The following is a 27,829-nucleotide window of genomic DNA, read 5'->3' as shown; positions in this document are numbered from 1 at the left end:
TTCCACAGCATGGTATGTAACTTTATTTTTCTAGCGTAATAATTTAAAGTATTTACACACTGCACACTCACTGTTTTACACAGATACGTATTCATATATCTATGAACCACATCTAAAGGTTTCTTTGCAAAGACTCGACACACTGTGGGGGGGGGGGGTTTCCAAGCATAACAAAGAGGACAAGAAGTTTTGAGTCTTAAAGACAGCCATGTGAAGCATCTGTGAAAACCAGTGTTTCCCCCGGTTTAAGCTCCCCCGGGAGACCTCTGAACAGCTACAGCCTATCCACATGTTGGCATGACCTGAAACTCTTCTAGCTAAGGTTTCAAGAACCAACATGTGCAAGCAGCATTTTTTTTTTTTCTAGAAATCTCAGGAGAAAATAAAACTGGCCCTTATGTAGAGAAGTACATCTATTTGTAATCTGTGGGGACTGTTTTACAGGGACACCGATTATAAGGGGAGAATAGCAAAATACACTATTACTAGTGATGCAGGGTGCTTTGAAGTGTCACTTCCAGCTACATATGGCAAAATAACCCAATCTTCATTTCCCAGCTATCAGTAAGGGTGGTTTTGTAATTTTCCCTGTAAAGAGCAAAGGTATATTTATTAATCATATACACTCTAAACCCAGATCCTATAGAAATTTCTTCTATTGCTTTTACTTCACTTTCGTATTTGCACAAAAATGGTGGTTAAAGTATCCTCTGTATTTTTCTTCACTTGTACTACTCAATTATAAAACAAATTATCAACAATAGCTTCTGAATTTGGTACATGGCTCCACAGGTGAACAAAAAAAGCCACAGTTCAGAGCTGATGGTCAGTCAGTCCCTAGTCCAGCTTCTGTAAAAGGAAGGTGGGTTTAGGTTTCAACTCTCTACAGTTGAATCTCTATAAGAAACGGATGCCTTCCTTATTTTCCCAAACTGCCCAAGATTATTCCTATAAACACAAGGCAGAGGTTTGCCATCTCTACATGAATTCACAACTCCACTCTGTGACTGGATGGCACATCAGTTCACTAAGAAATAAAACTTTACAAAACGACGTCCTCTTTTTCCTGCCAGTCTGGGCCTCTGGCAGTGTCACTGATCAATAGGACATGGCAAAAGTAACTACCTGGAGACCTAAAACTAAGCATAATCTTGGCATAAACTACTACCGTATTTAAAGTTCATACCCTTTATTTCTGTTTATGTAAACTTATCAATAAATTATTAAAGCACAAACTGTATCACTTCTTGTTGGAACCAAAGATTTCCATCTAGATATAACAATAGAAATCTACCTATCCTGGAGTTAACTTTCTCAGATTACTGTTCCTGCCTTTTGCTGTTCTTTTCCTTTTCCAAGGGGGTGCCAACAATGGAATGGAAAAGGCAAGGAGAGATCATACTTTATAGAAATTTCTCCAAGTTACAATGAGCAACTGACTAAATCATATTCAATTACAGGTGTGAAGAGGGAGAGTACCTGACTTCAGAGACCACCTGGGAAGCAGCACAATGCTTAGTTAACAAGAATATCTGGATTAAGCAGTGCCGAAGTGGCCACACACTGAGTCAGGCCAAGGAAGCTTTTCTGTCATTGCTGCCCCACTCTGTTCCACTTTGCATGCAGACACATCAAAGACTGTGATGAAGATCATGGTGGACAAGGAAGAATGAAAAACTTTGTGATGGGATCTGGGCCTCTACATTAGAGAAAGAACCTAACCCCAGTTCTCTGGATTCGTAAGGTGAGGTTGAGGAGGGCTTACTGGAGGTGGAGACAGGGAGAGCTGTGTGTTTCTGGGTTTGACAGCCAAGAAAAGGTTAAGATCAGGGGCTTGCGCCAGTCATACAGATTAAAAAAAGAGCAAGGCATGATAATTACTAAATGTATAGTTTCATGTTTTAACACAGAAGAGTCAGAGGAAAAACTGACCATTTAAAAAGGGGCATGGGATGAGAAAAAGTCTGGGAGTTTCTGAGGTCTAGCAAGATGCCTGGTACTTATCTACAAAAACTGCCATCACTACACCCTTTTGACCTACAAGAACAACAGTTTCTGTGGTTCAACCTAATACACTGTATGGGCTCAAATATATAACAATTAGAATTGAGAGTTATCAGAATAACCAGTAATACCCTCCGTTCTGAAAAAGTAACAGCTGTTAGACCGGAAGAGAGCTTCTGAAGATCAGTGTTTAAGAGTCAAAGCACCTGTAAGGGAGAGTTAACGATCCTTTCAAATCAAGTGAGGGCAGAAGGGTGAGGGCATAGTTCAAAGGAACAAGGCAGCTCCACCGGAAGGTGGCGAGTAAAAGCTGCACACCGTGGCAAATCAGTAGCAATGGGAAAGGGCAGGAGGGTACAGCCAAGAATAGCTACAAACAACTGGTCACTTCAAAGGAAACGCTGCGTATGGGTGTCTGTGTATATGTACTACACATATTAACCAAGCACACACATAAATATTTAATATATAAAAAATAAAGTGCTTTCTAACAGGTCCCTGGGCAGGGACATTATAAAACATTTCACAAAACTGCAAAACAAAATTGATACAATCAAAGAACACTACATCCAACATATGTGAAAACAGCCAAACACAATATGTACAATCTGGTGGGTGTCCCAGGACAAACGTCCTGTCATATACATGGTATATACATATATACTCTTTTACTCAATATATTATGACAATACATATTTTAAAATTTTGTTATAGACAAAAAATAAAAAACCAAAACAAAAGAAAACCCCTACAAAAACACGGTAAGGATCAAGCATGTGAGTCCTAGACTGACAGACAATTCACTGCCTCCACGGGGAGTCCCATTGCCACTGCTGGGGAAAATGTGCCAGCGTTCCTTCCTCGGGTGCAGGGCCTCCACGTCCTCCAAGGCACTGTGGGCTGCGGCGGTAAAGTTGGCATCACCAGTGGTGAGCAGGTCGAAGACACAGGACTGGAAATAGATGTCCTTCACTGGCATCTTCTCATGGCATTGAGTGTTGGCAGTCTCCAGTGTGTAGCCAGGCCAGGCCTGCACCAAGGAGGTGCGAGGCAGGCTGTGTCCCAGGATGGCAGACACCTGGCCCTGCCCATCATCGATGCGTTCACTCACGGGGCAGCCATTCATGCACAGCTGCAGGTCCTGGCTCTCCTCGTAAGACATGGCCAGGTCTTCAGGCATACGGATGGCAAGGGTCAGGTAGCGACCCACTTGCCGTACAAACACTGTGGTCCCTATATAGAGGGCGTGCATCTCCACATAGTGGCCACTCTCCCTCTCCACGATACGCAGGCTCTTGGCATCGCCGTCCCCACCACTGGTGGTGCCATCCACAAAGGCGGCTGGTAGGTCATCTGTCACAGCTTGGTAGACTTTCTGATCTGTACACTCATGGTGGGCTTTGAAGATAATAGTGATCTGTGGGAAGGAGCATGTACAAGGTTTAACAGAATGGGAGGGAAGCAGAATGGGGTAACTCTCTGTAGCAAGAGCTCCCATCCATTTTGAAGTTGAATGGCTTAAGGCAGTATCTCCAAAATGGACCCAACTGCTTGTACCTCAAAAATGGGTATCACTTTCAGAAAACATTTTTTAAAGTCCCATATATTTAGAATTAAAATTTAACATAAATCCAGGCAACGTACATCAAGATAAAACTTTTTTACTTTCCTAAGAGAAAGAGCGTGAGCGAGCGGTGTTGCTATCAGAATATAGGCTTCCTTTCTTTCTTTTTGTTTTTGTTTTAAGTGATGGGGTCCACTCTCTTGCCCAGGCTACAGTGCGGTGGCATATTCATAGCTCACTGCAACATTCAACTCCTGGGCTCAAAGGGCATTCCCACCTCAGCCTCCTGAGTCCACAGGACTAAGGGCATATGGCACCATGCCTGGCTGATTTAAAAAACTTCGAAGTGATGGGGTTGGTGGGGGGCTGGACGGGGGGAGGGAGGCGGCAGAGGTCGGGGGTTCCTCGCTATGTTGCCCAGGCTGATCTTGAACTCCTGGCCTCAAGTGATCCTCCCACCATCATCTCCCAGAGTGCTGGGATTACAGGCATGAGCCACTGTGCCAGGCCAGATTATGGGCAATTTTTATTGATGATTTATATCTTGTCTCCTTCCACAGTGGATGAGTCATGGCATAGTTCTGAGAAAAGAACAAGGTTCGTTTCTAAGTTGTGATGCAGAAACTTTAAGGGGCTTAATTAACAATATACCATGGCCGGGCGCGGTGGCTCAAGCCTGTAATCCCAGCACTTTGGGAGGCCGAGACGGGCGGATCACGAGGTCAGGAGATCGAGACCATCCTGGCTAACACGGTGAAACCCCGTCTCTACTAAAAAATACAAAAATCTAGCCGGGCGAGGTGGCGAGCGCCTGTAGTCCCAGCTACTCGGGAGGCTGAGGCAGGAGAATGGTGTAAACCCGGGAGGCGGAGGTTGCAGTGAGCTGAGATCCGGCCACTGCAGTCCAGCCTGGGTAACAGAGCGAGACTCCGTCTCAAACAAACAAACAAACAAACAAACAAAAAAAAAACACAATATACCTAACAGAACTTTGCTTCCTACAAAGATTCTTCATAGAACTAAAAAACCATATCCCATGACTCACCACTACAAACTTACTCATTAGAAATACAAAGAGAAAGAGCTGAGGAGGGGGCACCCCAGTAACAGCCACGACTCATGTACCCCAGGAAAGATTTCTATTAGTCCCTTCATCAAATGTTTCACATCACTGGCTAATCCCTGTGACAGGGAAATCACCTGGCAAATATAGCTCCTAAGCACTGGCAGAGACTGAATACCCTAAACCTAGTTACAGCAAATGTTTTCCCAAACAGCACCAGAGTCCCTTAACTCCTCAGAAATCTTTTCCCAGCCAACTCTCAATTCTCCAAACTAAGCACATAAATTCATCAAATAAAAAAAATTACTAATAATACAAAAGCCTCTCTTTTGTAAACCCATGTTCTTTCCTGCAGAATCCTTTAATTAGAACGGTTATTTAAAAACCTTGCACACCTTCACCTCCAACATATCCAACATCTCTGGTACAGGTGGTGGAGGGAAGGTAACTATGAAGAGACAGGGGCTGCTGTGTCACACAACAAGGAGAACCTATTTCAAAGAAAAAAGACCACATTTTGAGATTTGTATCATTGCTAGTAACTGAGGCAACAGGGTTCTCTCTTCCTTCTTGAAAAAACAAAAACTATCAGGTGATTTCAGTCAGGAGGAAGGTAGACAGGCCAAACACCCTATGAATTACCCTGGATGGAGGAAACCTACCCCCTGCAAGGAAACTAATCAAAACAATAGACCCTTGTGAAAAAGACCAGAAAATGGCCCCCCTGAAGTCCTCACCACCACCCTCAAGTTTATGTCTGAAGTTTTTCTCTAACTCGGCCAGCATTTGCTCACACTATTTAATTCCACATGTTCCCACTGGTGTTACTTGACTGGAATTTTCCAGCCATTTCATTTTACTTCAGCCAGTTATAAAGCCAGATCTGAACCAGCTGCACTGTAGCAACTGGTTAAATTCATATCCGTTGTTTGCAGCTGCAACTAAAAGCCAGACAATGTACTATGAAAATGCTGGGTTTTCTCCCTTCCTAATTACCCTGAGCCACAACTTGATTTCACTACCAGCCTTCTCACATTTCAACACCTTCTTAACAACCCAAAGGAGGTGCATCAGAGATGATTTCAGGAAATTTGTTGTGCATCCATCCATAGGTCTTTTCAGAGTGAGTGGGGGTTTGCAGCTAGATATCTAATGGGGCCATAAAATAGCTTTATTTGGTGGCTCTAAAATCAGTTGACAAGTGTTTTTTTTTAAGGCATGCCGGGATCCCTTGGAGATGAAAAGATTGATTCAAGAAAATCTTACACCTGAAAAAACTGAACGTTAACAATACAGATGGCTAAAAGAAGAGTTAGTAATAGACTTTTTATATAATCACTCTGATCATTTTCACCTGTAACATCCACTCAACGATTAACCTCTTCAACAACGGCTAATTGGTCTCTCTAGTCTAACCTAAAATTTAAACCAACTTGATATTATGTGCAAGAACTACTTTTTTGTTCACCTTAGGAAAAACAAAGAGGATTTACTTGTGTTGGGCCAACAAAGCAAAGGTAACTGATTCCAAACAAGTTTCCAAAAAGCAAGCAAGGGTCCATATTGAGATGAATGGAATGGTTCCATTCATCTCACCATGACTGTTTTTTTCATTAAGCACAACAATTCCAACTCAGGAACTCAGGATTCGTTTCAAACACCTCCCACATTATTGTCCTCTGCTATGCCAGTGACATTAACCATAACTCCTACCTATCTAGCAGCTCAAAACTTGTCTTCTGCTCTAGTATCTACACCTACAAAATATTCTAGTTAACCTAACAGATTTGTCTTTCCAATTTACTAGTAGTGATTTGCTCGGAGACAAGTGGATATTTCTCGTTTCCCTACTGAGCAAGGTAATTTGTACACAGAACATATGTGTAGAATTATTCCTCGAATCAAAATGCTGAGGGTGATGAATTGATTGTAAAGCATGAGTGGGTTTCCTGAGTAGTCCCTTATAGTTTAAATATGCACTGAACAGGTACCTAGAGATACAATCAATGTAAATTTAGAAAACACTGGGTAATAGTTTCACATGACTTAAGTTTTATAATGCAATTTCATTCCTCATAACAATTACAACATGAGCTTTCAAAAGGCAAGCACTCAGCCAATGAAGGGCAAGAAATTCCTTTTCAGACTGTCTTCCTCTTCAGAAAAGCAAAATTTATTCATTCTTAACTCTTACTTTAGAAACATGCACAAAAAATTTAATTGGAATTTTAAAAAACACCAAACTTTTAATATTTCCAGCTAGCAGCCACTAGAAAATAAAAATTGAATATTCAAAATTGTATTTCAAAAGCTCACACAAAGATAATTTAAAAACGCTATCTATGCTACTTACTTTTCCCCTCTATGAACTAATCTATATGCCGTCATAACTCAATTTGGCACATCTGTTCTATGCCACACCATTTATTATTGATAGATGGCATTTCTGTGCATTTAAAACATCAATGCCTTTTGTTAAACCTCCTCCACCCGGCCCCTCTCAACCCCCACCTTAGACCAACTACTCCAGTTCTCTTCATTCATTTTTAATGTTTCACTCTCCTAGATCTTCACCGCCCACAAGGTTTATTAGGAAGAGAAAGACAGCAGCTACAAATCAACCTTTCTACGTGAAACAGGCAACAAGAACTTACGGAGGTTTGCTGTGAAATAATTCTAAGAGGCACCTGCCTCTCCTTTCCACCAGGAGAAAAAAATATATATATAAAATGAAAATGAGGTAGCCAACAAGGAGGGAAATACACAGGTACTGCCTCGCCAAGAGATAGAGAGATATCTATCCAAGGCACAGCAGCCTTGCAAAATGCCACAAACAGGTTTTAAAATAGCAGACTTCTCAAATGGCTGTGCACCTTGACTATTTGTGCATAACGTATTTTGGAAGAAACATTTATCTGTGTTTAATCAGGCCATTTGGCACTGTGAGTGTAGGACTTTTCTGGAATCCTCAAATATGAGAACCAGACTTTAGGAGCTCTCATCTCTGGGCTCTAGCTTGGTCAGTAAACTAAACTGAAGTAGTCACAGAAACTAGCTTGAAACACATGGAAACATAATTTTGATATGCACCTGGTTAAAATTCTGCTGTGTCAAAGAAGTCAATAAATTGTATTTCATATAATTAGCTGATGTGTCTACTTTGCCATATCCTCTGGGTGCAATGATAGGTTGAAAAATAGAAGACTCTAAGGGAGAATAAGAACATGGTGCTCACAGCCCCTTTTACTCTTAACACATGGTAACAGCATGCAGCCTCTACAATCAGTCTTCCCCAGTGAACAAAAAAGAAACCATTCCAACAAAAGCACATACTTCAAAGGAAAAAAAAAAATACACATACTCTCTCCATTCCTAAGAAACCCAAATTTTACTTCCAAGGGTCGATTTTTCTATATGTTAAGAAGTCAGAGACTAGGATGCTCTGAAGCACCTAAAGGAAGTAGAGGCCTTTGAAAGCACCTTCGAGTGTCTTCCCTGGTCCCATTCTTCCCTACCCGCCAGGGTAATTTTGAAGTGTGGATCTTGGCCAGAGCAGAGGAACTCTGTCCAGGAAGGGTGGCAATTGTCCCCTGGTTACATAACAACTGGGGAGAACTCTGTCTCTCCCTCGAGGGGGGAAAAGAGGTGTATTGATTTAGAATAACTCTGAACAATTTCTTGCAAAATTCAGGAGAGTTTTTATATATGCCATGTTTAATTAAAAAACACTGGACTAGAAAATATTTGATGTCATTGATAATTTCCTTTAAAAATTATGAAAAAAACTGTTAGGAAGCTATGAACTCAATGAACTGGGATGTAATTTTACTATCACCACTCAGCCAATGTATCAAATATCTTATAAAACAAGTATCTACCGGAAGCTGAACTTAAGATCCACAAAAATACATTTTGTTAAACAATTTTATTGGACTAGGACAAGATACTAACCGTAAGACAGTACCTGTGTTTACGAGGTGAGTAGCAGATTAAAACTCATACTGTGGACTCCTTTTAGGGCTTGAATGAGACTAAGAAATGGGCTACCTTCAAAAGAGGTATCAGTTTCTCTATCCTCACGTCTCTTTCCACAGAGCTTGGAGCACTTACAGGATCCAGAGAAATGGAATGGACCAAACTTATTCTTCAGTGTTGCCCTAGGTAATAAATACATGCAGAAACAGGGGCTGCCTTGGCTTCAGAAGGGGTACTTGGCAGCAGATAGAGAACGAAGAAACCAAACCAGAGGGGAAGGACACCCAGAGCTGAAGGCAGCTAGGGTGGTCTAGAGAAGCAGCATCAAGCTCAGTGGCTAAAAAGAGAATGAAAGGGAAGCTGGCCCCGGAAAACACATAAAAGGAACAGGCACAAAAATGCTGGCTTCCCAAGAGTAACTTCTGTACAATTAAGACAATGAAGGCTGGAAGCATAAATAGGTGCAGAGATAGGCAAATTGGCCAACTTCCTTGTACAGACCAGAGCAATGCTAGGGTGAGCATGAGGAAAGGCCTTTGTCCTGGAAATCTTGGCCATTCCAAAAACTCCAAATGGAGCCTCTCCCTTAGCTTGTCTGTTGTGTTCGGACTCTGCATGGTGAGGAGGCCAGCAAGTGTAGGAACTCACTATGCGCCCAGATATGAAGTCAGGCCTGTATGGAGAGTATTACAGGCCCAGGATGCCACCTTGCTTAAGACTAGAGGCTAAAAATATTTTGAACGGTGAGAGCCAGGGTTGGTGGCAGTAACTCTCAGCCGAATCTGTCCTAGCAGGTCTTGCCTTCAGGCATTCCCCCTCCTGGTGGAGAGAAGCTGCAGAACTACAGACCCGAGGCCCTACTCTGGGCCTAGGTTCAGCACAGCTGCTCTCCAAACCGATGGGATTAGAAAACCACAGCCTCTTTGATCATTTTTCAGCTTTGGGAGGTGAGCAAAAAAAGCAAAAGGGCTTGAAGGTCTTCACAATACACTCACTTTCTGTCACTTGTAGGTTCAATTTTAAGTCACGAGGGCTTAAAAAAAAAAAAAAGGGCCCACGAGAACTCAGGAATGAGGTGGTTAGAAGTGGTCCCCATGCATTTCAAGAAGTCAGTTAACTGAAATCCTACAAAACAGTATCTTTATGTCTGCATTTTCCTTGGGTAGGGAGAGTGGAAGACCTCAATACCACGTAAAAGCACATGCACGTACATCTATGCATGCACACACACGTCTTAAATGGAAACTGACCCCCATTTCAGGAGCACACGCACAGCAGATGAGAAGTGAGTTTTAGAAGGTGTCATATCATCCTATCCACAGTATACGTGCTATGTCCCAAAAGGAAAGAACCCATGTTCTTCTGGCTCCAACTCTTAAAACAACCAGTTAACTGGGGCATAAAAAACCTCCTCTTTCCATAGAACCAGTTTCACCTAAACTTCTTTCTAGACCCAGTAGCACTGTGATTTCACTGCAAGGCTGTCCAGTTCAAGTCTGTAACTTAGATGTATGTTAGCTTTTCTTTTAAGTTATCACTTACTGACAAGTTGGCCAGCTTCCTTGTCAGTATGAAAAGTCCTTAAGTTACCCCACCCACAAGAACACAAAATTCAAAACAGTGGAAGAGCAAGTTCTACTGCAGTCAAAACAAAAACAAAATGGGTAAGGTAGCAGTTTTCATTGTTCAACACTGTAGGTAACTTTTCACATGCCACATTCCACACGAGCAGAAACTGGTTAGCATTAATTGAAGCCAACAAAAAAAGGACCAATCGCCCAATGTTTCCTTCTCACCCTCTCCCCTCAAAATGTTGACTCAAAGAAAATTTAACCAGGCAAAGAGACATTTGGAAATGTGACAGAAAAACAAGTTCTAACTCTCAGCTGTGTATCAGACTTGGCCTCATGCCTCTGGTTGAAACTATGGAAGAGTGTGGATTTGTTTTAAAGCAGTAGAGCCCCATAGCACCCTCATGGAATCTTGACTGGCTCACACAGGGGTAGGCGCTGGGTTAATTTCACTTACAAACGGGGGGGTTCTGAAGGTTTCTTTTTCCTTCCAAACCACATCTGGGACAGAGGGAGTGGCACAGTCAGGGAGATTAGAAAGATGGTAAAAGACTCATTACCCAGAATTTTTAATGTGTATGAATGAAATAAAGGCATAGCTTGTTTGAAAAGTATAGCATAAACAATAAACAGGTAGCTCATTTATCTTACAAAATGATTTTTCAGACTTATAGGTTCATTACACAACTAGTAATTTCCCCATTTTTCTCTGCTTCCTTTCCCCACATCCACTTGGAAACCTTTTCACCTCCAGGCAACTTCCTGAAATGATATAAAGCAAAGTTGAGTACTTCCTGGGCCTAAGACCTTATAATCCAGTATGCACAAGAGCTGCGTGGTAAACAGAAAAGGACAAATAAGAAGACTGCCACGTGGAACTACAGCTGATTTCTGCTCTTCTGAAAACCTGCCTTTTCATGTTTCAATATTGTTTCTACAATAAAAAAAAATTCACGGAGAGTAAAAATAGCGAATATATGCTTTTATGAGAATTTTAAAGATGAGATGAGGCTCTGGAAAATGAATTTAATTAAGAACTGGCGACTGTGATGGTCAAATTCTAGAAAGCTTTTGGTATAACATCAAAGATCAGCAGCCTTTCAAAAGTGGGAGCCAGGGTTCTAGGCCGTGCTAGCTTGTATGCAGACGAGGAAATACAGATGCAGGTGGGCATTCTTACCGTGGGAGGTGGAAAGAGACTGTGCCAAATCCCGGGAGTAAAGACAATGATTTGGCAAGGAGAGGTGTTAGCATGGGACGGGCCTTTGTAGCAGCCCACTCTTCTGGCCCTTCTTGACACCCCTGCCAACTCGCTAAATGAATAACATCAATTGGAACCAGCTTGTCAATGTGGTTCACCAGTGTTCCACAAAGAAACCCTGAAAACGCTAGGTTTATACACAAACCCCACGCTTTCCCACCGACTGCTGTAAATTTTAGTTATGTGCTTAGATTGAGGCAAAGGCTACATTCACCTCTACATCGCCCACAGTGGACCCTTTAGTACCTTCTCTTTCAAATGCAGCACCAAATTAACCATACATTTATCAGAGAATGATTATCAGGGAAAGAATTACATTAAGCAGGGAGCTGTAACTGCAAAACCCTTTCCCATCTGTTCCCAATATGCCTCAACCAGTCAGAACTTCTTAGCATCTTCATAAAGCAAGGTGGGTCACAATAAGGAGCAAATCTCCAAAAGATGGCAAGAATGACCAATGCAGCAATATAATCACAACCAAAATAAAGAGCAATCTTAGACTATAAGGATTAGTTACAACGTATCACCAAGAGAGTTGTAGTTTCCTTGTGGAGGGAAAATGGTCTATTTTTCCCCCAAAAATACTATGTGTCCCCCTCTTTATAACACTGCGTGCAAGAATAGTGTCTTGCATTCAAACACAGACCTATCAATGGAAGAACCATATCCCTTAGTCTAGAAAAATAATGATAAACACTATGTAGCTCACATGGTTTCCATAAAGATGCTAAAAACATAATGGGCTGCAAAAACTTAGCTACAATAAATGTACTAGGTCTGGGGTCAACAGAGGACAGATTTCCAAACCTTATGCAGAGATATACTTAAAATGACAGCTGAAAGCTGTTGCAATGCAGGCATGTCTGGTTCTGATTTTGTAACCAACAAAGAATGACCCAGAACACTGGTTTACATGCCCACATGCTGTTGCCGAACAATAACTACATGCTAAGGGGCACCAGAAAGCAGTAGACCTACCTCATGCTCTAGCAGCCTACAAGGCAATGGTGTTTCTTACAATGGAAAACTGCAGGTTATAGTTTGAAGAAGACATTAACCAACAGCAAACCAAACTAAGTCTTTCTACATCTCTAGTATCTTCAACCAGTGGAAATTTTCAAGAACTCCCAAGAAAGTAGCTGCAGAATTTGAAATTCAGGGTAAGTATGGAATTTAGACTATATCCATAATACATGATGGGCAGGGTATGCTACCATGCTTTGGACAGGTGGTGAGTGCTGCCCATAGGATTGCCAGGAGCTGGTGGCCCTTGGCAGCTCCAAAAACATACAAGACAGGCACCTCAGAGCATCTGCCCATCTGGCCAATGGTCATCTGGCTTGGTCAAGTATAATGAGCACAGTCCTTTCCCAAATTCAAATGCCTTAAGGTAAACCACCTTCTCTACTCAAGAGTGAGGCACAGTAAAATGTGTAGTAGAAGATCTGCAATAGGACCTGTTGTCATCCCCAGTCTCACTCCTGCTCTTCATTTTGTGTTACTGAGGTAGAAGGATAGCGTAAGAAAGCAAGAGTGGTGAAAAAGGATACAATCACATTAAAACAAAAGGAAAAATCAAGTGAAGGAATTCAAACTACTTGCACAAAAATAATTACTAAAAACATTTCCATTATTTGTTTAGGTATGCAACTTAATAATAAATGATTTCTGAATTGTTTTTGAAAAAGGAGTAATTTTGAATTCCCTGGACACTGCCAATTTTAATATATGCTATTGGGAATACATTTGCAAAAGCAGAATCTTTCATAAAAAAATGTATTCCCCAATCACCTTCTGTGATCATGGCATATACAGATTCTTATTGAACCCACTTAAACAGAAATACAAAGATCCATAGAATGAATGAAACGAGTTGAGACTGAGAGGCTGGCAAAAATAACATGGAAAAAGTCAAGCATCCTCACAAACAGATGATCTGGTTTCTCTTGTGTGTGTGAGGTGCAAGACAACTGCTGACACGTGCCCTCTCTGGAGCCTGTGAAGGGTGGGCTACTTCCTCCTACAAAACAAAACCTGCCTTTCTTCTCAGTGTAGCTAATTCTGCCAGTTCAAAGCCTGTCCCTCTCACCTCTTTCTGAGTGCCTGCATGCCTGTAGCCGCCTCTCACAGCCAAAGGTGGGGAAGATGGCCCAGAGCTGATGTGGATGTCAGCCGAGGTATGTGTGTGTGCCAGACACCCCTGCAGCCCCCGGGGTGGAGAGATGAAAAACCAGCCCTGGCTTCCCCTTCAGAAACACATCTACCTGGCAAGGTAGCCAACTGGCACAGGCTCCTCCAAAGACAGGGAGGCAGGCAGAGGGCAAAACTAAAAACACAGAGGCCTTGAGAAGGCATACCTGTGCACACCACGACCGACGGGAAAACAAGCCTACCTCTCCCAAGGAAGGGGAGGAGAGGGCCATGGTGGGGAAGAAAACAGTAGACCAGGGGAGATGAGGCAACATCATTAAGCACCGCAAGCCTGTCTGCCTTGAACTCATTGCTTGCCATGTAGAAAAAAAGAAAAGGTTTAGCTAATATATGACCCCGGATGACTTCATTTTATTTTATGGTGTTTAGATTTTCCCCCCACTTTGTCTTTTTTGTGATAAGGAAAAGGGGGGTACTTAGGAATAGACAGAGCTCACAAAGTTGGGCTTGAAGATGGCTTGCTTAAGAGGCCAGGTACCCAGGACTGAGGAGCTGTCTTAATAGCCTCACTGAGCAAAATATCCTAGGGTCTAGTGCTTCAGTGCAGTGCTAAAGGGAGCGAAATGAATGGATGTTTACAAAAATTTCAGTATCACAGCTGGCTAGCTAGTCAACGACATCATCAGTCTTTCAATCTAGTGGCACTGCGCGTGTGGGTTATTAAAAACGCTTGACCACACAAGGATGATCTGGTATCTACAAGGCACAGTACTAGGTTACCCAACAACTGGTCTATGCACTTGCTTAAATTCTCAGTAAAGCTGAGATTCCCATGAAATAATTTTTCAAAAGATTTTTCAAAGAAAGTATTGTGGTAGACATTAAGAGAAAATTTCAGATCTTGTTTAGAACTTATTTTATAAGCACTTTGTGCCTCCTATTGTTTTTATTTTTATTACCACCACTTTTTTGTGCTTAAGGTTTTATTTTGGTCCTATGTGGGTAAAAGGAAATCATACTGCAAGATTCTAGGACTTTCTTTGGTTTCACCAGCACATGTCATACTAGTATTGAGACAGGTCTTCAAGAGCAACCTTCCAGATGCTTATGGTGCTTTGGAGAGAGTTACAAAGAGAAGGGGGGTGGGGAACCAAACCCAACAACTCCTAGAGGTCGTGAAATGAAGCTACAGAATAGCTTGCTGCTAAACAGCATGGTCACCAGATGTGGGAAAATACTTTCCAATAGTGCAATTAAAGACCAAGCATTCCCATCATCTACTTGAATTTATGTCAGAGGACCACTTTCTCCAACTTTTTTTGAATGGGTAAAACCTTTGATCCTTATTCCAAACTGAGGGAGAAAACAAGATTGTCCTTTTTATTTATTTGCTAAAAATTACAACTAATTCAACTGAAATAAAATGATCTTAAATACTTCAGTGTAAACTGTTCCATTTATATAATAGCAATTTTCATAAGGCTATCCCCCACATATTTTCACCATAATCAGTAACAACAGAATTCTGAAAGACTGAATAACAAACAGAAGTGACATGAGTGGATGGAAGACATGGAGAATAAAATTTGAATACTGGTTCTTGTGACGAGAACCAGTATTTCCCCATGTACAAGCTCTGATTAATCTCTATAGTTTTGTTTGAAGGTTACTCTGCCAAGTCCTCAATTATTTGCACAATTGATGACTTTTTCCATTCTCAATGGACTGCCTTCTTTCAGTTACCCAAAGACTATTCCTAGCTTTCATGTGCCATATGACTCTGCAGTAATGATGGATTTGGGGCCACGGTTTCTCTTATAACTTCGTAATTCTATAACTCTATATAAAACATAGCAAATACATATTCTGAGATATTTACAGAAAAAATGATTTGCATACATACAAAACCAGAGGGAGAAAACTTTGAGATATGGAATTTGGTAAGGCAAAATAGAAACTTGAGCTTTTACTGAGAGTTGAAGTATAAACATTTTGGAGCTCCCCTAAGATTTCTAGACCAGTGTAACAGTCGTCTTTGTTTAGGGAAATGACTTCTAGTCTTAAATTTGTGACACCCCAGGGTGTCTGCAGATATCTCCCGAGGTGTTGTAAAATTCCCTCCACAAAATGCCAAGTAAAATAACTCTAATTCATTTAAAAAGTATGCCACACATGTTTAGACGCAGGGGAGGGTGTCCTGGAATCAAGAGAACAGTCTTAAGTATTTCAAAAGCCTGTGTCTTGTCAATTACATTAAAAAAATCTAAATCAATGTTTTTGAATAGATACAATAAATGCAGGAAATAAAGCAAGATGAGATGATCTATGCGTGTGGTTTTGTGGTTGGAAAAGACAGGGAAGGAGGTGGTTAGTTGGGACACTATTTTAGCGGAAAACTCTTTTCACTTTACTTACTAATGGTTGGATTAACACTGACTGTCAATTAGAAACCCAGTTCATAGGTCCTCTCTACCTGGTTGCACTAAACACTGGTGCCTTGAAGTCGGTTTCAAAGATCTCTGTACAGTAGTAGTTTCTTTAAAACAAATGAACACAGACTACAGAAACCGGCAGCTAGTCATGGTAAGCTAAATTTTGTCAGTGTTTCTCTTAGCTTCTGACTGAAACTGTTAACCTGAGGCCCTGAGATTACACAGAGGTTACACATTGCTGCTCTGCAATATCCACTTATTAACCTTCTTGGTCATCAAGAAGTTAGTAACTAAAACACCACATTGGGTTTACCACTGAGAGGTTGGCTTACTGCCATTATGTTTTACTATACCTTCCAAATCTCCAATAAAATATGTTTTCTGATAGGTCACTGCCTCAGGCCTCACAGCTTTCTTTATTCAGAACACCCACGTCAATCATCTGATAAATCTGAACTTGGATTTCTTCAAGAGTCATACATATATGCACTCAAAAAAAGACATCACTGAAAAAAGCATCCTTTTTTTATTAAACAGGCCTGTCTTTTCCCTGGAGAACTCGATTTCACTGTTTACTTTTTATTCTTCATATCACTGTCTATTTAAAATTAGAACCACGTTTACATTCCAATGAGAAATTCCTTACTAAGTAATTTTTATTTAACCCTTTATCAACTGTTAATTGCTTTCCAAAAAGAAGTTCCTTTCAAACTAGGCCCTTTTTGGCACATTTCAAAAGTTATCTGAAGAATCAAACATCTGAAAGTTGAGTAGGGAGAGGGAAAAAAGAAAGTATACTTGCCTTATTTGTAGCAGTAGCACTGGATCCAGGGACCACAGGCACGTTTGTCACTTGAACTGAAAGATAATTATTATCTATGAGTGGCCAGGCCCCTTCCACTTTGCATGTTTGGAAGTGATCCTTGAAAGTTCTGAGGTGAGGATCTCCAAACAAGCCACAAAAAAGGTAATTGGGAGGGTTCTGGTCCCCTCTCCTGTGTTCCCTGGCTCCAGCGTGGCTGTGATAGTTGCAAGGATCATGGGTCACTTCGGGGTTGGTAGAGGATGTGGGTCCATCCTTGGAACAATTCCTCTGGCTCATGAGGTCACTGATACCCAACACAGCAGAATGGTATACCAGGTTGCCACGGCAGGCTTTTGAAGTTCGCTGGGTGCAGCCAGCATAGGCACGCAAGGCCTTGCAAAACTCAGAGTCAAAGCCGTCAATGGCAGAGTTCAGGTGAGAAGTCAGGGACACAAAGTCCGTGGTACATTTCTGGATTCGACATTGGGCTGGCTGTTGGCAGTCACCTATGGGAAAGAAGATAAGACCAAACATTTGTAAACTCTTCTTAACTTCCTGGGCTACATGAGAAAATGGCATTGTTACTTGGGAACTGTTTGTTCTATTTTATATACTGTACTCCTGTTTTAAGAAACCTTCAGAAATAGGGTTTCATTGTGTTCCTGTGTCTTCCTCAAATTAAGCCACTGGAAGAAAAACTGCATGCAATGAGTTAACTTAAAACTTTAATGCATGAGCCACTGTGAACGAACATGAGTCTAGTCCAGTGATCACAGGTTGAGATTACAAGGGAATAGTAAATAAAATATTTTATCAATGTTGCTATTTGTTTATAGGTTTTGAAAAGGATTCCTCTACTCTAAGGTTACGCCAAAAACATGAACATTGTTTTGGTTTTCCAAAATTGCATAACATCCTTCAGAAAGCATTGGAAAAGCAGCACTAGGCACAAAAATGGTTAAAACCTTCCCACCTCAGGAAGGTGTAAAATCCTAAATGGTAGTATGATTAGTTAAAACACCTTTACTTCATTTACCTGTATGGCTACAGAATAAGAAAACAAAACAAAACAAACAAAAATCCAGGTACTGTCAGTCTACTTCTCCTGAGGCACATTTACCAAGGAACTTAAATAAACTGACACAATTTTCTAATTTCTACAAAATGTAAATGCTCTAAGAAAAAAAAAAAAACCACAAGATTAACTTGACCAAGCTATATATTTGCTTTTTCCTTACCATCTATCTCCACTATCCTAGGATTCTAGCTCCCAAGCAGATCACAAGTAAAAGCACACTAAATAAAAACAATTCATATAAACATTATGAAAAACCAAAGTATTACTGCCCTATTAGTTTAAAAAAAATCAATTCCCAAATGATGCTTTTTACCACTAGTTTCTCGAACAAAAATTTATAAAATCTCCTAAAGCACAAAAAGCAGAAGAACTACCAATACTAGGTCAGTTTTGTGCCCCCCAAAAATTTAATATTCTGTTCCATAAAATGGAAACAACAGACTTAATGAAAAGAGACACTATTCTTTCTCATCAACTGCAAATTTTATATAAATGAACTGTAACACACATTTGTGTTACATAAAATCTTTATAGGTCTTTAAACTATGGAGACGTCTGTTAATCTCTTTAAGTGTGAGGGTCCTCCATCTGAGAAACGAGGAAGCTATTCTAAGACGAAATTTGTCATCTTTTCCAGACAGTAAATATCTTCTAATTTATACTCTGGATGTGGGAAAAAATTCAGGGCCAGTAGATTATTATTAAATATATAATTATTTCAAGATGTGGATGCAATAAACTTTAGGATGATATCAAGATTTAGGGAACTCCATCTGATAAAGACTTAAAATTAAGTCTAATATTGTCTTAGAAAGCTATTTTAACATTTTCACTAGTAAACTGCTCTTAAATCTGAATTTAGTAGCTTGTAATCTGTTTCTGGCTTTAGCTGGGAGAAATAGGTGGGAGGAGACAACTTCTGAAGACAACTCTGTCACCATTTTTAAATTTGAAAAATTCTAAATTTTAAATTTTAAATTTCAAATCTTGGGTTATTTTGCTTTGGCTAAGGCTTCCAACAGCCTTTTGCTACAGAGAGGATGGGACGGAAAAGGGCTAGAGAGAAAGTGCATTTGGGTCAAAAGGGGAAAATACTATGTAGTTAAGGCTTGGTATTCACTTTAACCTGAGTCAAAGATTAAAACATTTTAATATGTTGGAGCTATGGATTTACAGCAATCACCAAATCATACTTTAAAAAAAAAATTTACAAAAACATCTTTGTGTGGAATCTATGTTTGCTCATTCCAAAGCTGACAAAAGTAGCTCCCGGTATTTACAGAATTTCTTTTTCCAAAGCAGATCAAATAATTTTTGGCTATTTTTCACTAGAACCCAAATCAAACTGAAACAGAAATTAACTAATTAATCCCAAAAGGGTTAAAGCCATTTTGCATATGGAAAAACCAAGGCAAAGCGATATTAAAAGGCTTGTTCTAGCAGATTCATAAAACAGCTAGCATTATTAAGCCAGGAGGTGGTGCTTTCCCTCAAAACTTGTTCTTCCATCACAGATCATGTCTCCTCTTATTTCCTAACTCTAATGACAGTACTTGATGGCTAAAAAAAAAAGACTTAACACTGTATTTTTTTTTTTCTTTTAAAATCAGATACACAGAAAGCAAGAAAATAAACACGGGGCCAACATCTCAGTGATGAGGAGCTCTTAAGACTACAGATAAATGACAGCACAAGAACTTACCGCTAAACTTGCAGTGCCTATTTGTTCTTTTTATGGTCTATAAAATCTATCCGAGCATGCGTTTCTTTATAATTATTTTAAACAGTCATAAAATATCAAAAGTAAGAACAGTATGGAAATGCAGATGGAATCATTCAGAAGGAAGAAAAGTACAATTTAGTTTCCCAGCTCCCTTTTCTTTCTTTTTTTTTTTTTTTTTTTTTGAGACGGAGTCTGGCTCTGTCGCCCAGGCTGGAGTGCAGTGGCGCGATCTCGGCTCACTGAAAGCTCCGCCTCCCGAGTTTACGCCATTCTCCTGCCTCAGCCTCCAGAGTAGCTGGGACCACAGACGCCCGCCACCTCGCCCGGCTAGTTTTTTGTATTTTTTAGTAGAGACGGGGTTTCACCGTGTTAGCCAGGATGGTCTCGATCTCCTGACCTCGTGATCCGCCCATCTCGGCCTCCCAAAGTGCTGGAATTACAGGCTCGAGCCACCGCGCCTGGCCTCCCAGCTCCCTTTTCATACCTTCCTTGCAACCCTCCGAACCTTTCCCTTTTTCTTTTCTTTTTCTTTTTTTTTTTTTTTTTGAGACGGAGTCTTGCTCTTGTTGCCCAGGCTGGAGAGCAGTGGCGCGATCTCGGCTCACTGCAACCTCCACCTCCCAGTTTCAAGTGATTCTCCTGCCTCAGCCTCCCAAGTAGCTGGGATTACAGGCATGCACCCCCACGCCCAGCTAATTTTGTATTTTTAGTAAAGACAGGGTTTCTCCACGTTGGTCAGGCTGGTCTTGAACTTCCGACCACAGGTGATCCGCTCGCCTCAGCCTCCCAAAGTGCTGGGATTACAGGCGTGAGCCACCGCGCCGGCCTACACCTTTTCCTTTTTCATAGCAGGTAGGTGTTGACTGCTTAAACAAATCTCAAATCAAACAGATCTCCTGGGGTTCTTTTGCTTTGGCTAAGGCTTCCAACAGCCTTTTGCTACAGAGATGATGGGAGGGAAGACGGCTAGAGAGAAAGTGCATTTGGGTCAGCATTTTCAGCTTCGCTGTGGGCTCCTATATAATGACTAATTTGTAGCATACACCCAGAAATATCCAGGCTTCATGAATTTATAACGACAATGCACACTTTGCCTGTTACAGGCGGTAAAGTAAGCCTCCTGCCAAAATGCCAAGACAATGCGGAACAGAAACAATCTCAAGGATGTAGCCAAGAAGGCCATGAAGCGTATGAGTAAGCAAGTAACTCCCATATTGGATCTCCATTCACGAATAGCAGAGATTTGCTTAAAAAAAAAATGAAACTAAAGGTACTCCTTTCATACTCTTTTCATTCCCCAAGGGCAGAATGAAAACTCTGCAGTTACAAATTTCTCTACTTTTGGGTCAGATCATCTGTGATCAGTGTGACAGTATTTTCATACTAGTTACTGAATATGCTAAAGCCTTTGTGGGTCTAGAGCTTTCATTTAATCATTTTTTAATGAGTCAGACATAAAGACCTCACCATTCAAGACAGTTTCCTTAACACCAGGACTACACGTGTGAATCTGCAGCACAATCACCAGTTTATACTAAAAGAAATGAGATATTCTGAAGCTGAACCAAGTGAAATGTGGAGCCATATGGGGTGCTGAGGCAGATGATAAGGATTCAGGCATAAAATATATAGTATAGTCCATCTGCAAAGAGCACTGGCACTCTTGCTAGGCTCCCTTCTCTGAGAAACAACCCGGGCATTTAAATAGCACCACTCTTCAAAGAAATCTCTCAAAAGCAGCGTTCTTTTCTTTAACAGGATTAATCGCTTCACTCCAATAAGTTGTCCATAGAAATCACTCACCACATTATGTTGGGTTGAATCTAATGGTGACTTAAATGAGGACACATGAAGCTACTGAGAGCTTCACATTCCAAATTCTTGAACTAAGACACCCTACTTTTCTAAACCTTTAAGCCAACTTACTATGCCTTTCACAGGCCAGCAAAGAAATCTTCAGGGACCACATTCCAATTCTGTCACAGGATCCTATGGCAACTATGGGAAACAATATCCAAGCAGCCAAGGGGGACAGAGTCCCACCTAGCACAATTTCCATTTCATGAAACGTACCTTTTTGTATTATGGACACATATTTTTCGCACAAAACACTCCTGAATATATCTTTTAACATATCAAGAAAAATGTTCCACGTAACTACATGCAGATTGACACTATTTCCTAAGGTTCTTAAGTTACTAATTGAAAGCCGTAATCATTCTAAAACTTTCTATTACACTTTTTTATTAAGTCGTCAGTCTTTTCCCTAATTGTCGGTGTTAAAAGGCAGCTATTACATCACAATGCAAAGCTACGCAAAGTAAATTAAGTCTTCTCAGATGCCACACTTTCCCCCCAATACTTAAAAGACCTCCCTGATTTTTAGCATGGCGGGTATGGTTTAATAAATAAGTAAAAATTACTCTGCACAGTTGCGTAGCATCGAAGTTCAGGATTCTCCAGACCAGAACGTTGTGAAGTGTCTCATATACACAGGACAAAAAGGTCTCGAAGGAAAAGAAACTTATCCAATGCTCTGTTTGTTCTCAAGACTAAAAGATAATGCCTCTTTCAACCTTAGCATTAAAAAAAGTTGTCTAGGCAAATTCCTAAAATAAAATAGTGTGAAGAGCGTCCTGGATTTTCATGAAACTATTTTTTTAAAAGAAAAATAGGTATCACATGGTAGAAGGCTCATTTGCAGGCTTACTTCCCTAGGAACATATTCCTCGACGCGGGGGAAGCGCCGACCTCCAGAAGACAGCACGGTTATCTGTCAACCCCTCACGGAGCCCGAAGACACCCGGCTAGCCACAGAGCACGAGCTTTTCCCGGGAGACTGATAGCTGAATTAAAAGCAGCTTTTGCCAAAACGAAAGAAATCCCTAGTCAAAAAAGTTGACGTTACTTCGAGATTAACTTCCAGGTTTGCAAAATCTGGTGAAAATCTTTCCATCTGATGCGCTTCCTTCGCCTCGCCGCCACCCCCAACTCAAGAAAAAAGGCACAAGGCTCCCGGTCTCCCTCCGAGGAGGCTGCGGCGGCGGAAACCTGATCCGAGCCTCACTTTCAGTAAACACCAGCGCAGAGCAATAAAGCATCCGGAACATTTGTCTCCGGCGCGCGGCCCCCGCCCGCTAAGTGTTTGATAAGCGGCTGTCGGAGGGGAGATTTGTCAGCGGTCCGAGCCGAGGGCAGGGAGGGTGGGGAAAGGGCTCGTCTCTGCGCCTGGCGGCCGCCCGGTGGGTGGCTGCGTTCCTGTCGCCGGGAGCCCGGCAGAGGTGCGTGTCAGGGGCTCGGGAGGCCTTTCTCGTTGCGCCACGCCACCCTTCCGCCCGGGCGAGCGCCTTCGAGACCCAGGGCTGTTTGGGAACAAAGCTCTCGGCCCCAGGGCTGGCTCCCCTCACGCGCTCCCGTCCTACCTGCGTGGAGCAGCTCGAGGCTGAGCAGCAGCAGCAGTAGCAGCTCCAGCGGCGGCAGGCAGAGCCTGGGGCGGCGGCGCTGCTCAACCTCGGCGGCAGCAGCGGCGGCGCTGGAAGGTGCTGGTCTCAAGCCCATGCCCGTCCATGCAGGTCTCGTGGGCTCCGGCGAGGGCGGCGGGGCGGGCGCCGTGGCGGGTCTGGGCCCGTGGCTGCGGCATGGGCCGGGGGGCGCGCCTCGCTTCCTCTTCTTCCTCCTTCAGGCCCGTGTAGCAGATGGGGCGCCACCACCGCCGCAGCAAGCAGCACGCCGCGGGCGCAGCCAGTCGGCGGCGGCAACAACGGGGCGCAAGGGCATCGTGGCGGCCGGAGGCGGCGGGCAGGGAAAGAGGGGCGGAAGAGAAGACACAAAGACCGTGAGCGACTGCTGAGACGAGTCCCGAGCGCGCCGGCACCCCGGCCCCAGCCAGCGTGGGCTCGGCGGGCGTGGACCTCCAAGCGGCTCGCCCAGCCCTAGTTAGTGGCAGCCGCCGGCGGCCCGGATATCTCTGCGCGGCAGCTCCAGCGGTCAATCAATCTCAGTCCCGCACTGCCGTCCCGCCCCGCCCTGTGCCCGCCAATCTGCGACGCCATCATCCCCCGCCGCGTCCCTCCCTTCCTCCCCATTGGTTGTGACCGCACGTCCGCCCGACTCAGCCTGCCAATCGCAGGACTCAGAGGGCCCTCTCCCCCGCCTGCTCAGTGTAATTCGAGTTCCGTGTCCATCGAGACTGCAAGTCCTCTCCTGTGCCGCAACCTTCCTCGCACTCCCTTTCCTCTCCCCTCTACCACCTTCCGCGATTTACTGTTTCCTTGCGCCCAATAGAAATGGGCGACCGCAGCTCTCACTCCCGCCGGCGTTACAAAGGTACCGGCCTTTGACCTCTGCTTGAATTAATGTGATCCGATTCATCTTCCCTCCAAGATTTTTTTTTTTTTTTTTTTAATTTAATTACCCTTCCCCGCCCTGGCCCGGCCAACTTCAGCTCCACCTCCTTGGAGGAAGCTGGCGCTTTTACAGAGCGCCGCGCGGCAGGTCCCCTTTTAGCCAATCACATCTGCGGAACAGCGTTCCGAACCGTTTGCGGGTGTCTGGTAAAGCAAGCTCGGGGCAGTGTTGGAAATCTGAATGTCACCCGCGGTCCGGAGCAGATAGGATGGGCTGGGAAGGTACCCGTGAACTCCCGGCGGAATTCGCTGGCAGCTGTGCGAGGCTCAGGTGTTCTAGTTTCTTTGACATTTCCCTTCCTGAAAGCGGCAAGGAGAGGTCTAAGAGTGGGCAAACTTCAACGTTCGGTTATAGTGTAATTAATGAGAGTGGTGGGTTTTTATGCAGTGTAATTATGCCACGATTTGTTGTTGCTCAGTGACTTTTTCACAGATTTCTACAGATTATTTCAATTTTCCGCAAATTTCTATAGATTAATTCAATGGCAGCTTACTTCCTCCTTTTATGATTGGATAGGTCCGAAAGTGAGGAAAAAGCCAATTGTCTGCAAAGAAAGAGGCTGCCAAGTGGAGACAGAAAAGCAGTTATGAGACTGGTGATAGATTCCAATTTGTTATCAGTAGGTGTGAAGTGGTATCTAATCTCAAGAATGACCTCAAGGCTGAGAGACACTTGATACTGCCCTTGCCTTTGCCTTTCCCCAAACAGCACAGGACCGCCATTTAAAATCCACTAACATCCAAATCGTAGTTGGCAACTCTACACGCTACATTACTCAGAATCTCTAATTAGGAATTTCGTATCAACCACGGACATGCTGATATTCCACACATGTTTAAATGTGCTAATCAATGGACTAAGATAATTGAGGGGCAAACCTTCGGTCTCACCAGCTCACTCATTATAGACACATTGTGAATTGCCCAAACCACTATGTCCCTAACGAAGGATGCCTATCTGTTTTTACTGTAACTTTTCATTAGTTACTTATTACATACTATGATGACTTACGGGGTAAACACACCTTTCACTACCCACGATATAATCCAAGCCTGTGTATATCCATAATATGCTTAATAATAGCTTCACAGTTGCCTGGAGAAATGACTTTTGGGGAGGAAGGTATATGACATTTTTAGATAATGCTGTGGATTAAATATTATTAGAGCAAAAATTTACTATCTTGCAATTACTTCATATAACTAATGAGGTACAGTTCATGACATACTAAGAAGCATCTTAAGTAATCAAATACTGATTTTCAAAGTATTTGGCTAACAAGGACTAAAATTTTTTTTCTCTTAATCCAAGATTTAATTCGACCCCTATACAAGAAACACTTCACTTTATTGATCATACTTCAAAACATATACTCAATAGTTAAGGATCAATAATTTCTGTTTGGTTTGGGTCTTTCCACTCGTGACTTTCTCATGTTTTTACTCCCCTCCCCCCATATCCTGTTCCTTAAGTACACGGGTGCTCCAGATTTTCCTATCAATAGAGGGCGTCCTCGAGTCATTGTATACCCTGGTGTCGTTAAACCGAACTGTTCTTCAGAGGAAAAACTTCATCTCTAAGGCGCTTTATTGCTCCTCTGTTGTAAAATTTGACAAGCTCGAGATTTATAAGCCTAACAATTCACTTTCTATTGCTGCATAAGTGTTCACCCGCTAAAGGAAAATGCTAATTTTCACAATTAAACCGCAAGGTGGTTCCTATTTTCAAGACATAGGTCAGTTGACACACTCGCGGGTAAATTCGTACTGTTCGCAAGAGCAGGAATCAGCTTGGCAAGCAAGAGTGTAGTGAATAGTCACTTATAGCGCAGCCACTCCTCGACCCCGTGAGCTGCAAGTTACAAAGGATTTTAGATTCTACAAAGAAAAATCGGGGAGGGAGGTAGAAAACAAACATAAAATCGGTGACTTATAAAAGTTTTATGTTTTAATCAGAAAAAAATCATGAAGTGACTGATGAGTGGTGCAACTCACACATCCACCCTGTTTCTTGCCACTGGTACTCTTTCTCCCTTCCTCTTTGTTTTCAGGAAGGAAGGAGGAGACCTGAACAGTACATCCAGAGAATCCAGCAAAGCATACCACGGTATGAACGTGCAAGTGCACAGAATTAAAACACATGTCAGAAACACTAATGGATTCTAAACAAGATGCGGTTTCATTTCCTGAACCTATACGTGATGTTTTTAACTGTTCTCCAGTTAATATGTCTCCATTTCCAGAAATCTAACAGGAGAATCTCTGACTGCTTAACAGATCATCTAGGTTTGCGATTTGTGCAATCCATCCTAGAGTAAGGGCTCCCCGGCTGCTCCCCGGCCACTGTGTACCCAAAGCAGCGGCTGAAATGGCTCAGAGTCCGACAGCTCAGCGTCAAGCAGCCTGTGGTTTGTACTTACATCATTTTTTTTTTTCATAGCAGGAGTAAAAGTTTATTAAAAAGCGTTAGAACAGCAAGGAAAGGAAAGGAGAGAAAATAAGGAAAGTACAACTTGGAAGAGGGCCAAGCGGGCGACTTGAGAAACCAAGTCCCTGTACTTACATCATTCTTAACCCTTCCGCTCCTGGAGGGGGCTCAGCGGGATCAGGGGGCCCCCGAACTTCGGAACACGCAGGACCTGAGTGTGAGAGAAGAGTCCCAGAGCTTGGTGTGAGCAATGCACTCCCGGAGGGAGACAGCCCGGGGCTTGCGAAGGGCTCATCACCCGCTCGTAGACAACGGGCCCCCGCAATCCCTGCGGGCTCCGCCGCTGCTCTCACCGCTCAAAACGGCAGGTGCAAAAAGCATTTGGGAGCCGCTTGCCAGGGCGCGGAGGTAATGCGCTTCCTGTCCATTTATCTCAGGAAACCAGTGCAGCCTTCCCTTCGAAACAAAATTAACCTCTCATTAGCCAGCCACTCGTTCCCAAGAAGGCCTTAAAAGCTTTACCGGCTCGCTAATGTATTTAGGCTTTTCTTCCAGGCAAACGCAGCCGCCGGTCTTGACTGCCATCAGCTCAAGGGGTTCCTCTGGGCTCTCCCGCGAGCCAACAGCCGACCTCTCTCCAGCCTAGTCTGGGAGACTCCAGCCAACCCAGGATCCCATTTTGTAGTCCCGGGCAGACCCGACACCCCTGAAAGAACTCCACTCCAGAAGACGCCAGAACAAGTTCCCACGAATTTCATGGGCGCCCTTCACATCAAAACCTCAGCTCCCCTGTCCTCAAGGAACGGGGAAGAGAGCCGGGGAGGGATTTCGGTGGCCAGCTGTCCCTGGGTCGCGGGCGCTGTTTGCTCTGCGGAGCGCCAGCCCTGCACACAGCGGGTGCGGGAAGCGTTGATGGGAGGCTGGAGGGCGGGGTGAGAGTAAATTAGGATCTAGCCGGTTCCAGGCGTGGAGAATCAAATGTGGTCCTATATCTGTAAGTGGCGAAAAGGGGCTTTTGGGAGCGCTTTCTCACTCCGGTCCCCCGCCGCCTTGAGGCTGGCAGATTTATACCACACAGGTGGATGGAGACCTAAACAAAACAGTCCCGGCCGCTGCCTGCCGCTCGCCCCCCACGTCCCCTGGGCCCACCGCAAACTTCAACAAAATAAACAACTCACCACAGGCATTCCCTTGTCTGCAGCGCGACGCTTGCCAGCTGGGAAAATAAGCCGCAAGCCACGCGGCCGAGGCGCGGAGGGAAGGCAGCGCGGCGCCCGCCCCTCTCCCCCAGGTTGGGGGTAGCGGGACTCCGGGCGGGAGGGAGGCTCCGCCTCGGGGGCCGCTTTCCCAGCTCTCCGATTCCGGAAT

The 27,829-nt window shown here is 43.2% G+C and overlaps 1 protein-coding gene across 6 annotated transcripts; it reads right to left on the bottom strand.

Moving 5' to 3' along the window:
• Positions 1–27,829, bottom strand: RGMB (repulsive guidance molecule BMP co-receptor b). Of its 6 annotated transcripts, none has more exons than XM_065546583.1 (6): positions 27,640–27,829; positions 26,984–27,381; positions 26,597–26,672; positions 23,050–24,333; positions 16,824–17,332; positions 1–3,421 (listed from the first exon to the last, which is right to left on the bottom strand). In XM_065546583.1, exons 4-6 carry the CDS (start codon positions 23,183–23,185, stop codon positions 2,753–2,755), a joined length of 1,314 nt encoding a protein of 437 aa, XP_065402655.1. In that variant the 5' UTR covers positions 23,186–24,333; positions 26,597–26,672; positions 26,984–27,381; positions 27,640–27,829; the 3' UTR covers positions 1–2,752. The 6 variants fall into 6 exon arrangements, with proteins under 6 accessions (XP_065402655.1, XP_005557493.2, XP_045249974.1 ...); XM_005557436.4 differs by having other exon boundaries at positions 23,050–23,303; XM_045394039.2 differs by lacking the exon at positions 26,984–27,381 and adding an exon at positions 26,815–26,917 and having other exon boundaries at positions 23,050–23,303.

This window comes from Macaca fascicularis, chromosome 6, assembly GCF_037993035.2.
Source record: "Macaca fascicularis isolate 582-1 chromosome 6, T2T-MFA8v1.1".
In the NCBI taxonomy this organism is placed as follows: domain Eukaryota; kingdom Metazoa; phylum Chordata; class Mammalia; order Primates; family Cercopithecidae; genus Macaca; species Macaca fascicularis.
The sequence above is the reverse complement of the archived record's forward strand: the minus strand, read 5'-3'. Positions and strand labels throughout refer to the sequence as shown.

Excerpts from the sequence above, each read along its gene's own strand:
- RGMB (XM_045394039.2), bottom strand. Across the intron at positions 26,673-26,814 it reads TGCACCTGCCGTTTTGAGCG|GTCCTGCGTGTTCCGAAGTT; the intron begins GTGAGAGCAGCG and ends TCTCACACTCAG. Across the intron at positions 3,422-16,823 it reads GTGCTACTGCTACAAATAAG|ATCACTATTATCTTCAAAGC; the intron begins GCAAGTATACTT and ends TCCTTCCCACAG.